Source organism: Varanus komodoensis, unplaced genomic scaffold, assembly GCF_004798865.1.
Source record: "Varanus komodoensis strain SLA01 unplaced genomic scaffold, ASM479886v1 scaffold4, whole genome shotgun sequence".
Classification (NCBI taxonomy): Eukaryota; Metazoa; Chordata; class Lepidosauria; order Squamata; family Varanidae; genus Varanus; species Varanus komodoensis.
In genome coordinates, this window is record NW_025335941.1 from 15,276,620 (window position 1) to 15,301,957 (window position 25,338).

At 38.2% G+C, this 25,338-nt stretch overlaps 2 protein-coding genes across 16 annotated transcripts in view; both read left to right on the top strand.

Annotated features, from left to right (window-relative positions):
• Nucleotides 1-18,649, top strand: part of PAXBP1 (PAX3 and PAX7 binding protein 1) — a 34,006-nt gene extending 15,357 nt beyond the window's left edge. The window contains exons 8-18 of the mRNA XM_044441387.1: nucleotides 4,028-4,151; nucleotides 5,273-5,372; nucleotides 5,997-6,112; nucleotides 7,475-7,674; nucleotides 8,093-8,237; nucleotides 8,369-8,490; nucleotides 9,700-9,776; nucleotides 9,923-9,989; nucleotides 12,773-12,919; nucleotides 14,166-14,320; nucleotides 17,522-18,649. Coding sequence (XP_044297322.1) covers nucleotides 4,028-4,151; nucleotides 5,273-5,372; nucleotides 5,997-6,112; nucleotides 7,475-7,674; nucleotides 8,093-8,237; nucleotides 8,369-8,490; nucleotides 9,700-9,776; nucleotides 9,923-9,989; nucleotides 12,773-12,919; nucleotides 14,166-14,320; nucleotides 17,522-17,639 — 1,371 coding nt within the window. The 3' untranslated portion in view covers nucleotides 17,640-18,649. The remainder of the gene's footprint in view (nucleotides 1-4,027; nucleotides 4,152-5,272; nucleotides 5,373-5,996; nucleotides 6,113-7,474; nucleotides 7,675-8,092; nucleotides 8,238-8,368; nucleotides 8,491-9,699; nucleotides 9,777-9,922; nucleotides 9,990-12,772; nucleotides 12,920-14,165; nucleotides 14,321-17,521) is intronic.
• A 6,606-nt stretch (nucleotides 18,650-25,255) lies between these two features.
• SYNJ1 (synaptojanin 1) overlaps nucleotides 25,256-25,338 on the top strand; it is a 71,156-nt gene continuing 71,073 nt past the window's right edge. For 4 of the 15 annotated variants that reach the window (XM_044441382.1, XM_044441383.1, XM_044441381.1 and 1 more), the window contains exon 1: nucleotides 25,257-25,325. The gene's annotated coding sequence lies outside the window, so the exon portion shown is untranslated. Of the gene's footprint in view, nucleotides 25,326-25,338 lie in introns of all 15 variants that reach the window. The other 11 variants (XM_044441369.1, XM_044441372.1, XM_044441370.1 and 8 more) reach the window with 3 other exon arrangements.

A 25,338-nucleotide genomic window follows, 5' to 3' on the forward strand; every position in this document is an offset into this window, starting at 1 on the left:
GTGAAACCTTTGAACTAATATGATGATTTTTAATTGTATTTTTGAACTCGCCTCTTTGGCTTTGGACATTACTGGAATTGGCCCCTGAAAACATCTATAAAATTGAATTTGACTCTCAGTTTGCTCTGCTTGTGTTAATAGAAATCCTCTACTCCTTACAGAAATCCTGTTTTCATCCTTGTACAAATGTTAAATCAAATACTTTGATGTTGCTTGACAAACCATTGTTCACATGCAGACTCAAGTGATACAGGCTCTAGTCTCCAATTTGCCCATGACGCTTATTGGGTGACTTTGGGCCAATCACTGACTCTCAACCTAACCTACCTCACAGGGTTGTTGTGAAGATAAAATGGTGAGGAGGATTGTGTAAGCTACCTTGGGTTCCTTGAAAAAGAAAAAAGGTGGGATATAAATGTAAAAGCATAATAATAATCCAGTAACACATAACAAAAATAAAGTATTGCATTCTTAATTTGTAGTCCCACATATTAAAATTTGCTTTCAAAGATTGAATTTGTCTCCCCAGTTGAACAAAAAACTGTCAATTAAACATAGCTTTAGTTTGGAGATAAATAGACATATCAAGATTTGATAACTATTTTAGTATTGGCCATATTTTATTATTTATATACCAGCACTGAAGTACTTTACAACTTACTAATATATGAGTTGTAAGTGTTTCTTAAAGCCATTTTATTGTTATAACTATGCATAAAACAGAGTTAGTGTCCTTTAGAATTACTAGGAGAAAGAACAAGTTCAAATAAAATTTGAAGAGGTAAAGAGATAAAAACATTCAGAAATGTAGTAAGTTTCTATGGCCTGGACTACAAGGTGTAGTTGGACTACTGGAAAGCATTCCTGCTTCAGTCGGAGAAGTCCTGGATTTTTCAGGATTTCTCAATTCTTAGCTCACTTTCTTATATGTCCCAGTGTTTCTGAGGATTTTTCAAACCTTAGGAGCAGGCCTTTGTGGAGGGTGCAGAAGGACACGTATGCTGAGCATATCCTGTTCTGTGAATAAAGTTTCAGATCCAAGGCTATATATCTAAACTGAGTGATTAGTACAGGAAGCAACAATTTCTATTGAGGGCCAGATGTGTAATAGTAAAAATGCGCTATGTAACAGTGGAGGTTGCAGACCTAAACTTGCTTACTAAGTAGTAAAATCTTATTGAGCACACTAACACTTCTGATAAACATGTATAGAATCGTGCTATAAGTGCGGTAAGCTAATTTCTCTTTAAAGACCTTGTCATTGGGGTTACTCAGTTTGTTTTTATGGCGATCCAAATGAAGATTTCTGTTAGTAAAATTAATTATGAGCTTAATCTGTATGATCATTGGTTTGGAACAAGTTGTCTTTGTGACTACTTGGAGCCGTTCAAACAACCAGACTGCGTAAGAAAAGGACAGTGAAATAGACAATCAGTATAGGAAACCAAGCTCATGACTGGGTCGGGGAGTGAAACTGTTAAGATGAGGTTGAAAAAAACACACTTATTGTAGCTATTAATAGTGCTCAGTGTTGCTGCAAAAATATGTATTTTTTGTGTAGATTTAGTGGTGCACTGGAACTGCTGCAGGAACAGTTCTGAACACCTTGCATCAGTGCAGTTTCATTATGTTATGGATTGTGAGGAGCGTGTTGAGGCAGAGCTTTGGATAACTTGACTTGCACAGCCTGCTCCTCCTTGTGAAGTCATAGGAATTTATGCAACTGGAGTGTCTGCCTTCTTTGGCTATGCCCTCTTTTCACAAGTTTCTGCCTTATTCCTTCTTTGGAGTTGGGAAAGTTTGAACTTTATATTTGATGAGATTGAATTTTGAAGAAGGTTCCGTTTTGCTCAGGGAGGAGCAGCATGAACAATGTATGTGAAAGGATGACAGATGTCCATGTGATTGCACTTGTAACCACTTGATTGCCAGATCTGGCTTATCATTTTCCAGTAGCTGCTGACAAAGTAGAGTATTTTCAGTAATTACAATAGGTAACAACAAAACAAACCACCTGGTGTCATGGCTACTTTTGGGATTTTTATGAATGTAAACACTTTCTCTGTATCTTTTCAATCCCTTAAGAATTTTTGGAAATACTCTTACTGGTTTTCAAGGATAATATAAATGATCCTTTATGTAATATTTTCTTTTCCTTTAAAAAGTTTAATAACTTGCTAAGGAGAATGTTGTGTTTTCTAGCTGCAAAACATAATGCTTTTTGTTATATTTCCTCATAGCAAGACACTTTATGTATGCAAATTCATGGTAACTTTTCCCTTGAAATTTTTGTCTTTCTATCTCACTTTGCAAGGATACTGTTTTAATTCTTGTTCCGTAATAAAATAATTGAATAGCATCATCATTCCTGCTTTAATATAAAACAATATTTATTGAAAATGTATCAGTTAACATTGCAAAACAAATTTGGCATGACCTGGCCCAGAGTACATAGAAGGAAAGCTATTGAGGAAGATTCAGATGACAAAGCAGATTTATTTATTTATTTACAACATTTGTATGCTGCCCAGTTGTGCCTCAGCACCTCTAGGCAGCTCACAGATGGGCTGTGACATCTTTAAATCCAGATCCATGGCAACTGCTTTAGTAGGCAGTTGTTTGTATGTAATGGGTTGCCACAAATACGTTCTAGTCCTTGCAGCATTACTCCAGACTCAGGATGTTTAGATGATAGAGATGTAGAGGACAAAATATCTAATCAATTGAAACTTCCCAATTTTTCTCAGCTTGTTAAAAACGTTACTCATATTTTGAAGGATCTGTTTACAACTACAAATGTTAGAAACTTTTTTTCCAGAATGGATCCTGAATCAGGAATGTGTCATCAGACTTGGTACTAATATTGCTATCTACTTAACAGCCATGTAGACAGTATAAGTTCCATTGAAATGAATGGTTTTCAAATACATGTATTTAAGGTGAGGGTAGCGTACTCGAATGTATTATGCTGGTAGCACTTTCCTGTTTGAACCTGTATTCCTGTTCACACTTACTTGAGAATTGGTTACATTGCAATCAGTGGTATTTAAGCCAAAGCAAATGTATATAAGATTTCACCAAGAAAGAAGAGCAAGCAAATCTAACACAATTTTATCACAACTGTTCATTGATACCAATGTGTAGTGGATTTGCAGTCAAGAGATAAAATCCAGCATTGCACAAGTAGAATGCAAGTTTGTGTAGTGGATCATTTCCTTCCTCTCCTCCTCCTTACAGCCCTCTAACATATCACTCTAACATATCAGGAGGGACCTACAGAACAATGTGAAATGTGTGGTTGCAGTGGGAGAAGGTAATTCCTGAAAGATCTCTCCATTTGATTTGGGACAATTCTCCCATCCCTCTGTAGCCCAGTAAAAAATGTTTTGCAGTGTTCTGTTGAGTTCCCCCTTCTGCCTCCATTCCCCAATTCTCTGTAGACACTGTGATGGAGTTACCTGGAACTGCAGGTGGGAGGATGTGAAGAGAAAGATTTGTTCCATCAGGTATCTTCTGTCCGCACAAGATGGCTCTCACTGTAAAAATAATTCAGTGGATATTTATGGACCATAAATAGTGGTCTTCTTTTGAAATCCTCAGATACCTTCTAAAAGACATTGTATTCTTACTTTCCTTGTAAGTAGGCGTGCATCTAACCTATCCCTTTGCAGCCAGAGGAGGTGCTTTAAGTAGAATGGATGAGGTTTTTTTCTTCTTCTTTCAGACTAGTCCAACTGAGATAATTTTCTAATGCAAGCATATATTGGTGGGCAAGTTTGTAAAGGTTAACTGTAGACTCATAAGTTTGGAGACTTTTTTACAGGATGGCTTTTATGCTTTCAGACAGGTATCTTGTTTCTCATTCTTTTCTACACGGTTTTCTTGAGGTAAAGAGCAGTCAGTTTTAAATCTAATGATAAAGGAGGTGATGCAGCTAAAAGTGCAGCATTCATCTTGGAATAGTATGGCCTCCCAAACAGTTAAATACATGAAGACTTCTTTATTACGGAGTATTATATTTTTACAGGTGCTCCTGATTAATGAACTCGAATCAGCAATGCATCAGCTGTACAAACAGCGAGCTTCCCGCCTTGTCCAAAGACGACAAGATGATATTAAAGATGAATCTTCGGAGTTTTCAAGCCATTCAAGTCAGTCCATCTTGAAGGTTTTTATTATTCATTAAACAACCTTGTTTACTTAGCACAATTTTAACTTAAAAGTCAATCTACAAAACATGTCTGGTTTAAGTTTGGTAGAAAAAAAATGATTGAATGAATCCTAGCTCAAATTCCAAAGTGCCTTTCATGTTTTCCATCCCACAGTGATCTTTTATCCTATTTTACAAATTTGTTTTGTGTGCTGACCATATATTGTCTTTAGTTCACTTCCTGAAAGTATTTTACAAAATGTTCTGTAAACGTGTAGGCTGTTCTGCTAAAGTATTTTTGAATAATACTGATTTAATACTTTAAGAGTAGAAAAGCCCCTGAGATACCATTTGCCATTCCTTCCTTACTTTAAACATTAGACCAGGAGAACACAAATGTTGAGGAGACATTTTAAAAAAATCTAATACACAATTTTGCTAGAACAAATTTGTAAAATAACTTTTGCAAAAGTGAGTAAGAAAACGTAGACCCTCTTTGATACTAGGTTAGTAGACATTAAGTAAATAGTATTCATCCACAAACCTCACATCTTCTTCAGCTCCTTAGGTTTTTGTTGCTTTCAGGTATTCAATATTTGTGAGAACTATTAGGTATCAAGTAATATCTGATTTAAATACTAATTGTCTAACTTCAGCTGAAAAACTGTTAATTTCTATTGCTCATCCATGTCATTCATCAGGAACAGACATCAGACCTCTAATAGATGTGCTGAAGGGCTATCTCTTTGTCTTTTCATAAGTGTTGAGCACTAATGTGTTTTCCTAATACAAACAGTTCTTACATTATGTAAAAAGATTTTTAATTATTTTTTATTTACCAAGAAGTTTGGAGTGATATGGTAGTGGCTTTACCCTTTTTGTTTAGTTTGCACATAGTGATTAAGTCACTACAATAGTTAACCAAGCTGGGAATCTTTTAAAAAGACAATTTAGCTATCACTATTTTATCTTGTGGGAGTGGGTGGGGAGGAGAGCAGTCAAACTTAGATTTATATTGGGACTTGATCTCTCTCTTGTGCGCACGCACACACACACAACAGACAGTCATACATATGCTTCCTATAACAGGAAGTCTTAATTACAGTGTTTGTGCTCTTACAGGTAAAGCACTGATGGCACCAAACCTTGATTCTTTTGGACGAGACAGAACACTATACCAGGAACATGTAAAAAGACGGACTGCAGAAAGGGAAGCTAGAAGGTAATGATATCACCAAGGCTTCCTTTGTATAACTGGAATGGGGAACCCGTTACTCTCCAGGCATTGTTTCCTTTATTATCTCTGACCATCATGCTGGCTGCACCTGCTGATAAATTGAGTCCAGCAGCATCCGGAGGGCCACATTCTGCATCCCTGTCTAATATGTGTTGCAATAGTGCTTAACTGTTTCGTATAATGACTGTTTCCGTGCAGAAAATTTATTTCCCTACATATTTACATACTTGCAGATAAATGCACATCCAAAATGTGGTGTTAGTCTTGTGGGTGAAACAGCATTGCCCTTTTTGTGGCATACTGAGCCAGTTGCTTATGGTGGAGTTAGGCAGCTGGATATATTATAGGTTTTACTTTATGGAGAAGGGGGAAATAGCAAAATGTTTAGGAGCTGTGGGACTAGACATATCAAATAACATGTGTTCTATTATGTGGCAGGTGGCTTCAGTGTAGTTTAATTTCTCCTTGCAGCAGGAAAAGGAAGATGCATATTATATATGTGCCTTGTATGTGTTTTATGTCATAATATTCTTCATTGCTAGGAAACAGGCAGAAGCTCGGTGCTCTAACATTTAATGCAACATCAGTACATTATGTTTTTGTTAACAGAGCGCGTCGTAGACTTGCTCGAGAGCAAGCTGGAAAGATGGCTGATCACCTTGAAGGCCTTTCTAGTGATGATGAAGAAACCTCAACAGATACTACAAACTTCAATATGGAACAAGGTTAGATGATTCACTTTAATGCTGGAAGACATCATTAAATCCCAGTATTTTGTCAGGAAGTTTTCCAATGATTGGACAGTGTGATATTTTTAATAAGGCTATAAAGAAAATCTTAAATGCAAGACAACTGTTGTTACCTCAGCTGTGTGCAAAGGCGGCAGCAAGTTTTGAATAGGTGATTATAGCAAAGCAACATAGAACATGCCATATCCCAGAAAGGGACTGTAGTTCCCTGTAGAGCCACCCTCTTTTCATACAGAAAGTCCATAGTTTAACCTTTGGAATCTGCAGGTAGGCTTAGGGAAGAATCATGCATGAAACCCTGCTGCCAGACAGTGTCAACAATATTGGGCTAGATCGAGTAGTGGTTTGACTCAATATAAAGCATTTACTTATGTCTTTCCCTTCCATTAGTGGTAATTTCAGACAGCTGCAGATAGGCATGTTGCTGAAGCTCAGTTTCTAAGGATCTGACCTGTAGATTCCACAGGAAATCAACTTTTCACAAGTAATGTGGATTCTATGGACTTCTGAACCACTTTCAAAAAATTTCATAAGTTTATGTGAATTTACTCATAGTAAAATATGTGAAATAAATCAAAAACACATATTTCCATCATAAGCTAAATCATGAAAAAACATCTTTTTCAGAAATTTTGTATATTTTGGGGAAATTTGTGCATTTTTGGGACTGTAAATTTGTGTAAATCTGCTTTTGCATAAATATATACATATTTTCATAAAATCCAGTTCCATCAGTTAGCAGATGATAGAATGTAAAGCACTTGACTATCTGCAAAATGGAATACATGGAATGGATTTTACAGTGTCTGTATATCCCTAGCTGGAGGTACCTTTCCAGCCTTGCTCTAGTTCTTTATCTTGCTGCCAGGCATCCTCTTATGGAAGCAGAAAAGGCCAGACCTTGTTATTTTTCAGTCTATTTAGTGACTGTTGCTTTTTCAGTAGTAAGGAATCTTGTGTGGGGTCATGTAAGCCCACCTGAAGATGTGTTAAATACTAAACTCAAAAACTCTGCCACAAAGAGCAATTTCCATGAATTTGTTTTGAAGTAGCTGCTACACTGCAAGGTGCACTCACTAATTGAATCATAAAGTTCCAGCAGTGGAGTTCAGTGCTAGTTATAAAACCAGTGTCAGAAACAAAAATGACAAAAACATGCTTAGGTGTTAATTTTAAAAGCCAAGATATGAGAAATACAAAGAATATAAATATGAATGTTTTCCTAACACTTAAATTGCTTGTATTACTAAGCTATTCTGAAGAAGTACCAAAAACATAGTAACCCAGAAAATAAGATGAATTTATGTTGTTTATGATAATGAAATATTTTTATCCTAGATCGCATTTTGAAGGAGTCCAGCAAAGTTTTTGAAGATGTGTTAGAAAACTTTTCTTCCATTGACTACATCAAGTCACAATTTGAAACGTGGCGCTCTAAATATTTATCTTCTTACAAGGATGCTTACATTGGCCTTTGTTTACCCAAGCTGTTAAATCCTTTAATAAGACTTCAGTTACTTACTTGGAACCCTTTGGAGGTGAGAGAATGTTGAAGTATAATCCGCATGTTCAGTCTGTATAACAAGACAAAATAATTAAAATAGAAACCATTTGGTATAATGATTTAACCCTGTGAAAGGGACCTGATAAACTGCCTCATGTAAAGCCTTAGGGTCTACAGTATACTTTGCAACTTGGTAAATCAAAAAAATCAGTTTAATTTCTTGATGCCTGGCTTAGAAATATCTATTAGTTATGCCTGGATCACAAAAGTATATGCATTGTCAATCTCTCTAACTTGGTTTTTATTTTATTATTGTACTTCTACCCCACCTTTTTCACCTTTCAAGGAACCCAAGGCAGTTGACATTTACTGGCATATTGATGGAGGGTTCACACATGGATGATCCTTTGTTTTCAACACCCAATTGATATATGCAGTATTTATTTTAATAGGACAAGTGCCAAGATTTTGAGAGTATGTTATGGTTTGAATCCTTGCTATTTTATGGATGTGAAGAATATGATCAAGAAAAAGATGATGCTGACGTTTCACTGTTGCCAACTATTGTGGAAAAAGTAGTTCTACCTAAATTAACAGGTACTTTGTCAGAGACTTACATGTTTATAAACATAATAGTGATTTTTAACAAGACCACATCTTGAGTCCTACTCTTCAGAAGTTATTCTTACTGTTTTTGTTTTGTTTTTTGTTGTTGTTTTTTGCACTAGTGCTTGCTGAAAATGTATGGGACCCTTTTTCTACAACACAGACTTCTAGGATGGTAGCTATTACCCAGAAATTAATAAATGGCTATCCCTCTGTGGTACATGCAGAAAACAAAAACACACAGGTAAAGAATTGCCCATAATCTTGCTAAAGGATTCTTGCATCTGGTTGCTATGGTTGTCTTTATGGAGATGTTGCTTTTTGCAACTGCCTTCTAGTTTGGCAGAGTTCAAAGAAGTAGCTCAGGGAAACTGGCTAGCAGATGTACTAACTTGTTTTTTCAAGAGTGCTTTCTTGAAGTAGGACTTGGGCATGTCCTGGTGACTGCAATACAGATGGTAGCATGTGTAAGTATATGTGCTTGAGGATGGATATGCCATGAGATGGATTGATTCCTCAGAAGAAGCCACAGCCTTGAATTTACAAAAGCTTAGCAGGGCTAGGACTGTGAAGGACAGGACATTCTGGAGGGCATTCATTCCTGGCTTACCATAAGTTGGAGATGACTTGATGGCACATAACAACCATAACAGCAGCTTATTTATTAGTGAACCACACATAGTTTATGCTTTGTTTGTATTGTTTTCTTTCTGAATTGCTTCTAGGAATGAAAATACAAGATAAGTTGGGGGCAAGGTGGTTACAAAATTGTGTCCTAGACATACATGAAGTGATAAAGGTTCCATAATTTGAAGATTGAAATCTTTTGCCTACAAATCTACACAGTTAATACTTTAGTTCCTATGTGTATTAAGAAAAACAATATTCATGGGAGTATTCAATGGTGTCATTGTGCTAATACAAAGCAACTCAAAAGTAAAGTCATTAGTGCTTGCTAGGTAGACATGCAAGGCAACACATCCTAGTTCCTGTCCCATATTAAACACTATTCCAAATAGCCCCCATCATTACTTCTGGAATGGGTTATTGTGTGGGCAGTTGCAGGAAGGGTGGTAGTGGGAAAGGAAGGCCCATGAGGTTAGTAGAAATCAGCATGGAGCTTGTTGCATCCAATTCATAACTTTATGGACCCCATAGGTTCAGTATACGCTAGAGATAGGCGCAAGTTCATGTAAGAAGAATCTTCATAATATCATTACTGTTTTGCATATATTTAAATAGTTGTTATAAAGCTGAGTACTTCAGCACTTCCCTGTTTGTGATCTATATAATAAAGTTAAGAGATGCCAATTCAAATTAAAGTGAAAATAAATTTGTTTGAATAATTTGGGATCCTGGCTGATTTCCCAGTGGAGTATTTGGTTGAATTTCCGCTAAAGGCACTGTAGAAAAATAATACTACAAATCTTGTATTAAATTTGAATTGTTTCAGACATTACTGAAAGCTCTTTTGCTTAGAATGAGGAGAACACTAGATGATGATGTATTCATGCCACTTTATCCCAAAAGGTAAGCTTGTTTTTCTTAGTTCAACTCCTTTTGTGCTTCTTTTTTGTAGATTAGAATGAAAAATTTTTAATATTGTGACAATGGCTTTTGTCAGTGATTTACATTTTGTACACTACCAAAATTTAAATAAATATCTTCTCTTTTAGTGTTTTAGAAAACAAGAACTCTGGTCCTTATTTGTTTTTCCAACGGCAGTTTTGGTCTTCTGTTAAGGTAAGGAAGCAAAGAAATGAAAGCAGCAGCACAGACAAATTGTTGGATGTGGATGAATTTCCTTGTCTAGGGAGTGGTCCAGACTCTCAACACAGGCCCACTGTTTTTGTGACCTTGCAACACTGTGAAATTTGGCTGACCTATTTATTTTATACTTTGTTTTTAAAGGTGGAAAGGCAATGTGCACAACCAGTCTTTTTTTTAAATTTCCCTTGTATCCTTTGAAAAGTCTTTTCAAGAGAGTCAAGGGGATCCTCTTAAATAATATGTGCTGCATATGTGTGTTTGCTGAGGAAGAGGACAATGAAACAAATTCAGGCAGAGGAAAATTGCACAAGCAGAAGGCAAGCCAAAGAGAGCGGTGGAAGAATTATTTGCATACATTTGCTGATTCAGCCATTCTGTCCATTCATCAATCTTTTATCCAGTTATCTGTGTGAGACAGATAAAAGAATGCATTTTAGAAAGTGCTACTATATAATGTCATTGTGACTACTTCAAATAGTTGAAGAAAAGTGATATTTTGGAACATGTATGTGCTGCATTTGAGATCTAAAGAGTTGATACAAGAAAATTGAAATAAGTGAAATAATTCAAGTAGAAAATAATTCATATTAAAATAAAAGTATTTATCACATAATTGGCAAATTGAGATGAAAATTCCTATGTAAGGTGCAGATTGCTTTGCAGTTTTGTTTGCTTTGGAAATAATTTGCCACCTTAATTTCACAAACTTTCATGACTTTAATTAGGAGAGGTAACATTCACAGCACAATCAGGTTCTCATACTCTCTTTGACCTCTGGAAGTAACTTCAGTGCTCTATCTGCTCAATAACTCTGTGGCTGACCACACAAAACATTCTGGTTTTATCTGGTTTTCTGTTGGCAGCAGTGCTTGATTGCTTAATTTCTTGCAACTAAGATATTCTCATAAGTAGTGGTTATTGCTGAAGGAAAGAAGAATTCACATGTGTGACTTTTCAAAATAGATATCTGGGGTCTAGGGGAGCTAAATTTTGTCTGGACTGTACCACATGGATATTAATCTTGCCAGGCTAGAGTAAACTCTAGCAATAGTGCTACAGAATGTTTTTTGTTTTGTTTTTCAAAAACACTTCTTCCATTTTGGAATTGCTCAGTTGATTTCATGTGATCTGTAGTTTGTTTATCTAGTGCTTCCTATTATTTAAAATAAATAACTATAGGTCAGTAGCCAACATTACTTTCTTGGACAAAGGTATTTGATAGGTTGCTGATCAACTCCAAGCATTCTTGCATGAAAATGAATTATCTAGACACATTTCAGTAAGGCTTCAGGCCTAGTTTTAGAATGGAAATTGCCTTGAGGCTTTGGGCCTAGTTTGGAATGGAAATGGCCTTGGTTACCCAATGGTACAACCTTTGCTAAAAATGGAATTCAGCTTTGTCGATTCTCTTGCACCTATGGACAAGTTTCACCTATGGTGCCCTTATAGATAAGCTGCCGGGGTTGGGAGTTGGACACTGCATTGCAGTGCTTCTGCTTGTACTTGAATGGCCAATCCCAGGAAATGATGCTGGGGATCTGTGCTTTGGCAGCTCTGGTATCAGCTCCCACAAAGCTCTATTCTATTCCACTCCCTTAACAACTGCAGGGAACTGCTGGAAAGTTACCTGGAAGTCTGGGCTGATCTGTCATCAATATGCAGATGAGACCTAGATTAGTCTTTCCTGTTGATCAAATTTTGGTGAGGCAGTAGCTGCTCTGAATAAGTTCTTGGGCATGGTAATGGATTGGATAATCACCGTAAACTGAGACTCAGTCCAGACAAAATGAAGGCACTGTTTGTGATTCACCATTTGGCTAAGTGCTGTTCTAGAGGGAGTTGCATTTCCCCTAAAACTACATAAATCAGATTTGTAGTTTGTGGTTGCTTTTGGATCCAGCACTGTTAGTCCAGGCACAGGTAGAATCAGTTGCCTGGAGCATTTTTATTACCTTAGGCTGATTCTGGGCAGAAATAGCCTAGCTGCAGTTATTCATACTTTGGTTACCTCCTGTTTGGATTACTGCAATGCATAATACGTGTGGCTACCTTTTTAAATGGTCTAGAAACTTCAGCTGGTCCAAAATAGGACAGAAGTTTTGTTAATGACTACAGGCCAATATGATCATACTACACCTGTACTTTTCCATCTGCACTGGCTGCCTGTTCATTTCAGACCTGATTCAAAGTGCAGGTATTAACATTCAAAGTTTTAATGGGTTGAGACCAGGTTACCTGAAGGATTCACTCCTCCCATATACTTTCTGGGACTGAAGATTGTCTATAGCAGGCCTTCCTACCAACAAAAGGAAGGTGGACCACTAAGAAAGAGGGCCTTTTCTGTTGTGGCACCCTAGTTGTGGATCAAGCTTTCCAGAAAGGCTAAGCTGGCATCTACATTATGTTATTTTTGGTAACAGGTGAAGATTTTACCAGGCATTTGTCTTTTAGTTTCCCTTTTAGTTTTGTTACTGAACTTTCAATCTTTGCATAGCTGCTAAGTTATATTTGTTTTTATTTTATACTGTAATTTTAAACTTTTATATTCCATTTTACCACATTATATTTTCTGCTTTTAATTATTGCAAACCATCCAGAGTACTTTAGCTATTGAGCAGTATATTAATGCTATGAACAATAAATAAAATTGATGCATTTCTTTTATCCATACATGATAATCTGCAAATATAATTGTTAAAATGTGGTGCTACCATTGCAGTGCTTTTGATATTTGACTTTTTATTTTGTGAATTTAGTTGCTTGGAAACTTTCTCCAGTGGCATGGAATTCTTTCTAACAAAACACTACAAGAGTTATCAATAGATGGCTTGCTAAATAGATACATTCTCATGGCTTTCCAGAATTCTGAGTATGGAGATGACAGCATTAAGAAAGCTCAAAGTGTAAGAAAAGACATCACTTTCAGAATTTAATTTCTGTTTTTAAAACCCCTTTTTGATCTTGTTGAAAATACATTACTTGAGTCATTTGGTGTATACATTTCATATTTATTCATTCATTCATTCAAATCTCCTTTCAGCCATCAAACTCATTGAGTGACTTTGACCAAATTACTACCTTTCATCTTAAAGTATCATGTTGAACTAACACAATACTTGCTTTTAAATACTCAAAGTGCAACTAATATTTTATGGCCCTTTATATTTTGCTTTTTAATCTAAGATTGGCTCCCAAAATGGCTTACTTTAATCATCCCACCCCTTAAAAAATGTTTCATAGATTAGGGATACTCAGAAGAGTTTGTGGAAAACTCTTCTGATCCCTGACAGTAGATAACACAGTTCAAGTTCCAGGCTTTTCTCCAGAGGGAAGGGAACAGAAACTGCATGTGGATTGAGGACAGGTTTTTGCTAATCATACCAGCCTCTAGGAACTTTTACTCTTCCAGTGACCTACAGAGCTTGACTTGGCATGAAAATAACATTTAGTTTCAATGTGTCTTTCATGTGCATACTTTGTTTTGTTAGTGTTTACACAGATCAAATGACAGTCACAAGATCTTGGTTTTAGGTTTTGTATGTGTGTGTGAGCAGGAGCAGGGAATACTCAAAATGTAAATATCTAGGTTTTAATTCAGTGATTTGAAGTGAACCCTGGAAACACCAAGCAATGCTTTAAGGAAAATTCCACTTCAGATAGTTTTTGGTCAGTGTCCCTACTGGATAGCATAAATAATTGAATTATTTAATATATCATCCTTACTGCCAAGGTTTGCAAAGCAGTTTACAAATTATAAATACTGCAACCCCCCTCCCAAAAAAAAAAAAAACCAAAAAACAAAACAGATGTTCCTGAAAAATCCAAATAAATACAGGATTACTCTTTTCTCAGGCTAACTGAAGGTCTCCTTCAGGAGGTGATGACATGAACTTCTTGGCCTGGACTTCTTTAATCTTCCCTTGGGGTACACAGGTCAAAATTAGGTTGGGAAGGGCCAAAGGCTTCCTTTCTTATATCCTATGCAAATAGTCAGACATTGTTATGAATTTTTACAGGGTAATTCTATACCAGTTTTTTTTAAAGGTAAGCTTCACTGAGTTTCAGTGTTACTTACTCTCAGCTAGGTGAGTAAAGGATTGTAGCCATAACATTGTGTTATAAATCACTCTTTTCTTTTTGATTCTCTAGGTAATCAGCTGCTTTCCTAAACAGTGGTTCATTCACCTTAAAGGAAATAAGACAATATCACATTTAGAAAACCTTTGTAGATACCTTGTTCATCTTGCTGATACAATATACAGAAATAGCATTGGAAGTTCTGATGTAGAAAAAAGAAATGCGAGGTAACAATCTTATATAATGTTTAGAGCATTCTTCTCCAATGTGTTGTCCTCCAGGTGTTTTGGATTAGGACTTCCATCAACTCCACCCAGCATGGCCACTATTCAGGGACATAGGAGTTGTGGTGCACACTGTCTGGAGGACATAAAATTGGACAAGATTTATTTAAACTTTTGGGATTTGTTGTATTTTAATTATTTCATTCAATGATGGTACAAGGCAATTTACAGTAAAAGCAAAAATAATACAATTCCCTCCCTCCCTCCTTTCTGTATGCCACCACACTAGCCATAGGCTCTTTGGGCAGCTTGCAGCATATTCAATTCCAACAACGTAAAACATTGCAAACACATTGTATTTTCCTTCATTCCATTGTATTTTTCTTCTAAAAGCATTAACTTGACCAAAGATATTTGTATTTTCCTACAAACCCTTGCAGATCATAAAATCCACCAAAGGGGTTAATTTTTTTAAAAAAAATCTAGCAAAAATGTGTGGATTGGGAAAGATTTTGTTTACTTGTGCATTTGGATGGCTGAAGGAAACTTCCTTTGGCTGAACTAAAATACCACTGATAAAATGTATACATTTGAAGCAACATGGGAACTTTTTAAAATCAAAGAGCAACATTAATCAAACTTGGCAGAACAGCAGTACTTTTAGCAGCCATCTGAAGGCCAGTCCTGAAGGAGCCAGCTGAACCTCCCAAAGAAGGGAGTTCCACAAGCAAGTACACAGAAGGCCCTGTCTTGAGTTCCCGCAAGTGCTCCTCTAGGAGCTGGGAAACAACATTTATTGGATGATGAATGCACGTTCCAGGCAGGTTCATATGGGAGGTCTTTCAGCTACTCTGGCTCCAAACTACCTAGGGCTTTATAGTTAAGCAGCACAATGAATTGAGCTCAAAACCAAACAGGAAGTCATTGAAACTGTTTCAAGACCATTATATGGTCTATAAAATTAAAGGCAGGCAAACCTTTGGCTGGTACTTTTATGTTAGCTTTAGTTCAAAACACAGTTCAGGGGCATGTTGCAAGTAACACTGGTGCAGTGTGACTTTTATGGCCATAACTTTCCCAGGAAGGAATGCAGCTGACACACTAGTTACAGCTGAATAAAGGTGCTTCTGGGCAGTATTGACATCTGATCATTTAAGACTACCTTCAAGTTGTGTACTGATCCTTTAAAAGCAGTGAAGAATACACTGTATATTCAGTCCTGGGTTGCCCTGTTTGCCGCCTTCTGGATTGAGCTTCAGATTATTCACCCTCTTTCTTTCCGTCACTGCACCCAGTTCAGGATTTCCACAGCCTCCTTAAGAAGCAGAAAGAGTGTGAGAAATCTGGGTATAATCAGCATATGAATAAGACCTAACCCATCAGGATGTCACCTCTCAGTGGATTCATGCAGATGTTTAAAAGCCTAGGAGACAAAGTAGAACCCTAAGGAATTCCATATGCCAAAGGCATAGGCAATAGTTCCTGAAGGTAATCATCTGGGAACACTTAAACAAATAGAACCTGAACTAGCACAACTTGGTAACTCCAATCTCACACAAGCCAAGTGTTTCAGAGAGATACCATGATTAATGTTAACAGATATTCCTGAGAGGTCCAGTAGAACCAAGAGGGGGCCCTTCTGGTGTAGGGTATGTCAAAACAAGCTTCTGATGCTTCCTCCTTACCACTATAGGAAGTGAGATATTAGCCCCTTAACAACCTGAAATAACTCTGCTGGTTAAGACCGTGCTGACAGAGTGGCTCCAAATACTGCCATAGAATAGGTCCAGACATGGACTGTAATCAATGTTCAGTCAGATTCTGAGTAAGTTTTCTCCACTGTTACTCTTATCTACTCAGGTATTTAATAGTTTTAAGAACCTCAGAATACCAAGGATCTCTCATTCTCTATCTTAGGAGAAGATAGGAGCAGTTAGCTTATTCTTATGTTCCTCACCTCTGAAAAAGATGGAGAGTACAATATAAATTGTGTGGGGTAGTTATCTGTTCATAATAGATCACCTTCATCTTAACTAGCAAGGCTAGATTTAGCATGTGTCTGTCCATACATAGAAGCAAATATTAGTTGAGACAGGCCCATGAAAGCCAGAAAATCCTGAACCAGTCCCACTGAGAGGCCTTAGCATGAATGTTGACACCATTATAGAAAGTGAGCCGTTATTTCATTTTTCTTTCAAAACACTTCTGTTTTGGTAATGGCAACACCATGCAACTGTTCAAGTAGGGAGGCTGTTGGGCAGTGAGATGGTACACAAACAGAATCCCTATCCTGTTTTGCTTCAAAATTATGTATATAGATTAAACTACTGTTTCTTTTGTACTGTACCTCTAAATTCAGGATTTCATATTGTAGGTGTGAGCATGGTTATGTATCTTCCTTTGTGGCTTTGTGTAGTAATCATGTTTATGAAATAACAGGTTCAGGATGCAGATTTCCCAGTCATTCCAGGAATTTCCAATTTGAGAAAGTTAAGGATGCATGGAGCATATAAATGTGACGTTGAGTCTAATGAGTAGGGGAAAGATTTTTAACATTTAACTATGATCTGATTCTGCTTGCACCTTGGGAGAAAGCAGGGGTCCGTTGCCACAATATAGATCCTTCATTTGGGTGACATTTGTTTCGTGGTTGGACAAGAGCACTGCTGATTCAAACCTTCCTATTCCCACACTGCCATTCTGAATTGGCAATGTGAGAATGCATGCATTCCAGAAAGAAGTGTATATGCGCAAACAAGAATAAGCGTGCTTCGACTTTTCAGTGTAACTTTTTTGAGCAATTTCCAGTGATGGTCATAATTGCTGATTCAGTTTTGAATCACACAGAGAGGATTTTTTCAATCACTATGCTTTTTCAATCAAGCATCTGATTATTTTATTGTATTTAACCTGTTGCGCACAAACCTGTGGGCCATATTATTTGGTGTCACAGCTTTGAGGTCCTATGTCCTTGAAAATAGGATTCCACACATAAAACACTGTCGCTTCTCAGTCAGTGTAGAAAGAACCATGCTGATTGCTATGTGGGAAGGACACTGAATTCAGTTCTGAACCAGGTTGTTTTACTAAGAAATCTTCTGGTTGCCTCTGTCTTTGTATATCAGCCAGTAATGTGTAATGCTTAATTGCTTTTTGTTTCAAGAAAAAACCCTGCTGACTGTTTATTTTTTCTACTCTCCCTAGGGAGCATATAAAACAGATAATAAAACTTCTATCAAGTATTCGAGCACTGGACCATGCTGTAACAGTGGCAAATGATCACAATGTGAAAGAGTTAAAAATTTTAAGTGAAGGGAAGTAATTACTTTTCAGTTAATTCTGGAATTTAAAAATCATTCCTGAAATGTAATTTTGTACATATGTAAAGTTTTCTTAAATTGTAAACGATTGTTTTTAATACAAAGTGCATTCTTATATACAGCATCCATAATAGTATTGATGTCGTTAAGAACATTAAAAGACCAGGAAAAATTTTCACTTGCATCTTGTTTACAAAAAAACTTTTATGCCCCATGGTATCCATCTGTTAACTGTCCACTAGTTAAAATGAATTTTTGTACCATAAAATTCATTACCATATTAAATGAAATATTTATAGGCCCATAGTTAAGTGTTTGAAATAAGAGTCTCTTTCAGAGTAAGATTTTCGGTTGCTGGAATTTGGTGATAAAATTGGTCAGAAAAATTAATATGGTATGACCCCCAGGAAGAGTAAATAAATTTTCAAAACATAAGCCAGTGTTTGTGACAAAAGTATAGAAAAGTTAACAGTTACATTCAGATGTTACTTTCTTTTTTAAAAATTCAGGAAAAGCAGCATGCAGTTGCTTGTTCTTAATGGTAATGTGCAACTTCAGTTACCCAAGATAAATTTTCAGGGGAAAATATATCAGTCATGCAAACTGGATTCTTGTTTAGGAGAAACACTGCTTTCATTATATATTTTCTATCATTCAATCTTATGGGAAATAGATGTTCTCATAACATGTTAATTCAGAAGTACTAAAGCCCCCACTTGCCAAGCATACATAACTAATGTTCGCACTTTGGAATATTCCAAAACTTTTACTTGAACTGCCTAATTTAAATAAAGAATAAGCCTTTTAGTTGTCAGGGTTATGGCTTGCCACTACTGAGTCTGAATTTTGAGGAACATTGTCACTGTTGTAGGTAACTTGCTTATCTTCAAGTGTAGTCCTTTATACTTGAGAAAAGTAGAAAGTAAATACTGAATAATGTTGGATCATTGTGCTATATGATGCTCCTGTCATGTGATGTAAAGAAAATATTAAATGTACAGACTGTCTTTTAGACATTGAATCATTTTTTTAACTCTTTACAATTATTTTCAGTCATAGGTCCAACTGGCTTCAACTTCTTAGACTGAGAGTATTCATACTATGGGTGATCGTTAGGGTTAGCTAGCATCTCTTAACTGACAGACACAGCAGAAGAGGGAGGGAGCACCTCTTCCAAATCTGCTCAACAGCCTTCAGTCCTCCAAATCAGATGCAGTGTATATCTCCTCGCAGAAGGGAGCAGTAATTGCTTTCCATCTCATTCTGTAAGGACAATTAATTGGATTCCATCTTTTGTAGCTTAGAAATTCCATTAAAATATCTTAAGATGTTCCACCCTAGCTCAGACTTATGTTAGTAGGTGAAAAGACAAACATAGTCCAGTAGTGAAGTGGGAAGTTTGTTCAGATGCTTCTAATTTCAACAAACATAACATGCCTGGGTGGTGGAAGCATGTTCAACTCAGCACAGATTAACTTTTGGCTAACTCTGTTTGGGCTGCCACATGTTGAAAATGTTTTTGATAAATAGAGCAAATCTGGTGTATCTATGCTGACTGAAGACATTTGTCAGCCGAATGAGGAGAGGATCATTTTTGTCAATAACGCACTCCACCATGTTCCTAAGGGTCCTAGAACCCTCGGGAACACCATAATCACTTTCCCTAAAAACGGGACATTCTTAACTGGGAAAGTAACTATTACAAATCCTTGAGTCCGCAGAATCATTTCCATTTCAGAATGATTTACACAACCACCTTCCTCAAGATGACAGACAGCACTCTTTCATACAAAGATGCATTAACTGTACCCTGAGCCCACCTAGCCATTTCTCATCAACTAGCTTTAATTTGTCATGAGGAATGAATTGTAAGGGCATAAGATCAGACAATGTGCCTGCAGTTATACATCAGGCTGCACTGACCCTACAAAACATGGCCATATGCGGCACCATCCTCATTTAGATCTTGTATAATTGGCATCTAAAGTGTTTCAGAAGTAAGCTACCTTATTTTCAAAAGTGCAGTGAAAAAGCATCACAGCTGGCCTCTGAGCTGGCCTGTACTTGAACACACAACTACCTAGATCAGTGTCACTGCATGCAGTGACTTTAGTAAACCAAAGTAAACTTTTCAAGTCCTTCATTGCATTCATGTCCTGTTTGTGAACTTCTCCTAGGCATCTAGTTGGTCAGTGCAATAGAATGATGATGAACTAGCTAGGCCATTGATTTGACCCATCATGGCTTTCAATAGATGTTTTTCCCCTCTCATCTGGTAAGGTTCATACCTTACCAGTTCCTCCCATGCTGTCATACTGTAGGAGGCCAGCTAGCTCTGAAAAAAAAATCCTGCCTCTGGGGCCAGGAAGACAGATAGGGAGGCATGGCCTCCTCAGAAATCTCCAGTTCTTCCTGCACTTTGGTGGGAGGCAGATTTTATTGGCTCTCATGTTCGGACAGACCAGACCCCAGTCACATAGGCACTCCCTTCCCTTCGAAGGCTTTCCCAAGGCTGATTTCTAGTTAGCATCTTGGAGTTTCTCAACCAAGAGGATGTTCTCTTAACCTTGCAAGGTCATGCAAAGATGGCAGAAACAAAAGCAGCTTTCCCAGCAATGATTCCTTCTCATTACTGCCATCATGGAGGAAATCCAGTGCAATGAGTGGGAAATGCCAGCAATCCTAGACCTTCCCATTGCTACTTTGACAAGTTCAAGTCTTGAATGTTCTAGCTGATTAGCTGAGCGTGATCTCCCTGGACCTGAGGGGCGTTTCTTCATATCCAGAGGTCTTCAAGGCACTGACACAACAGTTGGGTCTCCCCTGCCTCAGTCAATTTTCCTCTTCACAGAATGTGAAACTTCCCACATTTGCCACCTACTGGACAAAAGGAGCTGAATTCTGAGATGCCTCAGGACCTTCTCCATGCCATCCTGCCCCTTCCCCTCACCCCAAAGGTATTCAAAAGGATAACATCAATGTCCGAAGGTATTCAAAAGGATAACTGATCAATGTCCCAAGTGATCCTTGTGGCCACATACTGGCCAAGAATGCTGTGGTATACCAACCTGGTGAGCTTGTCAATCTCCTAATCCTTCTAACCCACCAGGAACTTCTTACTCAGGGACGCATCTAGCACCTAGATCTGAGTTACTTTAAGTTAATTGCCTATAGGCTGAATGGAGGATCCTAAGCAAGTAAAGCTACTCTGCCCAGGTGATCTCAACTCTTCTAGAAGAGATTCTTTCAATAGTCTGATTATACCTGGCAAGTATTCCTGGCATAGGCCAAACCTTCAAGTATCCCAGACATTCTAGGGTTTCTCCAGGTGGGCTTTTTAGTTGATTTTTGACCCAATACCCTCAAAAGAAAAGTTGTAGCTCTAGGTTGATTTGCGAGACTCAGACTAGACTCCTATCAGCATGTCACAAGGTTCCTGGGGGCGGCATCCTTAATTAGTCTCGCCCCCCCCCAGTCCATAGGTTCCTCACCTAGAGCTTGAATACAGTGCTTAAGACCCTTGCCAAAGCTCCCTTTGAACCCTGAGGGGTGACCATTCAAGATGTTGACTCTCAAAACTATACTCCTGGTTGCAAACACTTCAGCCAGAAGAGTTTCAGAACTCTTCTGACAGAGACCTGTGTCTCTTCCAAATAGACAAAGTGATTTCTCCACCCTGATCTTTCCTTTATCCCCAGTTCAACCTTGCACAGGCTTTAGAAGCTGGTGATCCCCTCCTGCATATAACTATCTTCCACTGGAAAAAAAACCAGTGACATACACATTGGACTTTAAGCATGTAGTGCAGTTCTATCTAGATAGGAAAAGACTTCATAAAATAGCACTCTATATATTTCAGACCTCCCTCCCTAGGAAAGGCCTCCATGGTTAGAAGTTGTGTGAATGCATTGCCCTGCCTATATTTTCAGTGGCCTAACAGTTCTCAAGTTTGGCACATTTCATAAGGAACATGGCTGTCTCAGCAGCCATTTGTGGGAGGGACCCTTTAGATTTGTAGGACAGCACCTGGTCCTCTGCTCACACGTTTACCAGGCACTAAAAGATAGATCTCTTGGTCTCTGTGGAAGATGCCTTCCACAGGCACAGCTTGCAGAAAGTTATTTCATCTTAGAAGGCTGGTTAAAGGAACCTGTTGACCCACCTGGGAATACACTGCTTTCTCATATCCTCAGAGCTAGCTGTCCTTCTGCAGTAGAAAAACTTCCATTTGATGACTCATTCATGAATTTTTGTTTTCCATGAGCAAAGGATGCCAGCTGCTCCAGAGGTTCAGCCTCTTTCAATTGGTTAGACAGGGAGGGTTCTTCTCTACTCCACAGGGTACCTGTCTCAAGTTTCCCTGCTTGAGGGAAACAGCAGCAAGAGGAACACCTTCCTGATCCAATACATCAGAAATGTCAACTGGTGAGTTCTGGGGAGGCCTCACCTCTTTCAGGTAGTTCAGTTGTATCTGCCTTCCTGGGCCGAAGACAGGGTCTTTGCCAGGGCTAGCTGCCTCCCTCACTTGCAAAGAGCAGAAAGTCACTTGTGAGAGAAGAATTTCCATTTCTGAAGAATTGCATTAGATGTGTATCTGCATAATATGAGAGAAAAATGCAATTCATAGTATTCTATATGGGTTGTTTGCAGTTCTACAACTTCATTTAATGGAAAAAATGTAATTAGGGTAGGCAACTTTTTGGGGTACATCTGACAATCTGAAAAACAAAAAGGTGGTGTGACAAAGGAGAAGTGTCCCAGCTGAAAGGATTTGAGGACCAGGCAGGGATAAGTGAGCCACAATGCACAAAGCTCCTTGAAACCCCCAGTTTTCAGCACCAACAGGAACCTATTTCACAACAAATTCAGCTGCTGGTAAGAAAATGTTTTCATTTCATGTTTATCAGCTGTCCAGGGTCATGTTGAAACCTGTGGGCACCATGCTGCCTACCCCTGTGGTAGATAGATCTTTACATTATCAGTGGATCCATATACATAGCAATTCACTGAATGACCATGGCAAAAAAGTAGTTTACTAAGTAGTAAACTGTTTAGACTAAAGATATAAAATACAAGTAAAATAAATCTCTAGCAGTTTCACTGTCTGTCTTGCCTCTGATTTCAGCTGTCTGTACTAAGTTTATTTGGGCATAAACTCCCCCTTGAAAAGGCCTTGTTCCCAGTTGTGTATACGAATGTAGCATCATTTTTTTTAATGAAGACAGCAGCTGAAATTAATAGGCATACTTTAAATTAGTCTTTCTTTACAGCTGGAGGACTTCTATACTTGGAGGACATTCAGTGCTGTTGCATTGGTACTGTCTATATTTTGCTACCAACCTTAGAGGAGCAGATGCTATAAAGTTAAAATAGGCTCCTTTTTATTATTAAAAAGGTTGCATTAAGATCCAGTATATAAAGCTGAAAATTATCTGGATACTGAAAAAGGGATATTGAATCAAGTTAACACTGCATAAAACAAAGATTCTTTCCTCATAGAATCATATATATTAATATATATATTATTTTTTCAAAATTAGTTATCAAGAGAGTATGTTTTAATATCTAAATAAGGGGTAAAATGAAATCACCGTATTGAAGCTGTTTCTACTGATAGAATATATGACTTTGTACCTACTTAAGTGAGAAATTGATGGCTAATTTTTTAGGTCTACTTCAGGATATACAGTATATATTTTTTCTTACTCTCATGATTTTAACCCTTTTTAGTTCCTGAAAAATTACATTCATATAAAGTTGTTCTATCAAGTAATACTGCTAAAACATAATTAAAGCTTCTACTTAATGTGGGACCATATATAGACAATAAGGTAAATCTATTTCTGGCACATCTAACCTTTTCACTGTTAAGTAACTAGTGTCATCTAAAAATAGAACAAGACAGTGGCGGCATTCCTAAAGCTCTTTGCTAGAGTCGGGTTGAAGGCAGTGCAGGCATCACAGTGCAAAGCAGTTATGTAGACAGTAGTAGACTGCCGTTCAACTAAACCACTTCAAGATGTATAGTAGTATAGTATTTTTTGTTGTTGTTAGTCACAAAGTCGTGTCCAACCATCGTGACCCCATGGACAACATTCCTCCAGGCCTTCCTGTCCTCCACCATCCCCCAGAGTCCACTTATGCTCAGGCTGACTGCTTCAGTGACTCCATCTAGCCACCTCATTCTCTGCCGTCCCCTTCTTCTTTTGCCATCTATTGTTCCCAGCATTAGGCGCTTCTCCAGGGAGTCCTTCCTTCTCATTAGGTATAGTATAGTATTTAAGAAAATTTTTAAGTCATCATAAACAGAGGATAAACTAGCAATAAAACATCTCCACAGTCTAATACCTTTTTCACTACCAAATTCCAAAGGCTGCGGCATCAGGAAAGGATATCTCCTGGTAGTACATTTTTATATAAACTTTACATTGTTAACACATTTATACATAAACTTTATTATTATTTATTGCATTTCTATACTGTTCCACAGCCAAAGCTCTCTGTTGTCTGAAGGATTTTCAGTTTTACAAAGGTTTCAAACTAACAAGATTATTAATGGGTTGAAAAAGTAAGCTTTTCTGGGGTAACTGAACACAATTAATTTGTTGCATATTTAGGCTGAGCAAAGTCCAGTGTTCGTTAAAACAGAAATGTCTTAAATAGGCTGCCAGGCTCTACTTTAATTGGATTACATTACAAGCCTGCACACACTTAACCTGGGAGTAAATCTCATAGGTTTCAACAACTTACTTCGGAGTAAGAAGTAATCCATGGATAGGATTACCCAGTTACACTACTAGTAATGTAGCTGAGATTAAAAGAATTTCCAACAGCCAAATTCTTCAGTGAAAAGAAAATATACAGATAGGCTGAAAAGCCTTTTTACATTTCCAGCATCACTCAAGTAGGGCTCAGGGCAATAAGGCAAAACTCTTCATCTGAGGTGCGTCTGAAAACGCAGACTGGATCTGACTAGTCAACAACTAGCCTAGCTATCATGGAAGCACTTGTTATCTTCCTTAAAATAATTATTAGTTATGCTAACATCCGTCTTGCCGTCTCCTCAACTCTCAAAGTACAACACTTCTGGCCGGCCATTCTTAGGTAACCAAACACCAGGTGGTCAGAACAGGGAGCGCTGGAGTCAAACACCACGGACCTTTGTGTTTTGAGAACGCTGAACAGTCTCAGCCAGGGCAGGCTGAAGAACGCGTGGCCCCCGCTACGGGGATGGATCGCAACTTCCATCAGGCCTAGCCAGCCCAGCCGATGGTGAGACGATGGATGCTGTCGTCCAACACGAATCGGAGGGCTACAAGCGGCCCACCCTGACCTAAGCCTACCTACACTTACGACCCAACTGACTTCAGTGAGATGGATCTCAGGCCAGCGGGCCTCGGAGCGCGCTCGCAGGCACTTGGCAGCTGGGAGAGAAGGGAACGTTCCTACAGCCCTTCCTAGCCCCGCTACTCAGCAAAACAGGCAGGCGTTGTCCCCGGCCGCCTGCCTGCCTGCCTGCCTGCCTGCCTCTCGTTGCCGGCGCAGCGTCCTCGACTCGGTCCCCCGCCCCACCGCTTCCGGTGTGGGGGCGGAGCAATGCGGAAGCGCTGGCCCTGCCAGAGAGGAAGTGAGACAAGCGCCTCAGGCAGCGGCATTAAGAAGCGCCCCTGGAGGTGGCGGAGGAGCCGGTAAGGGCAACTC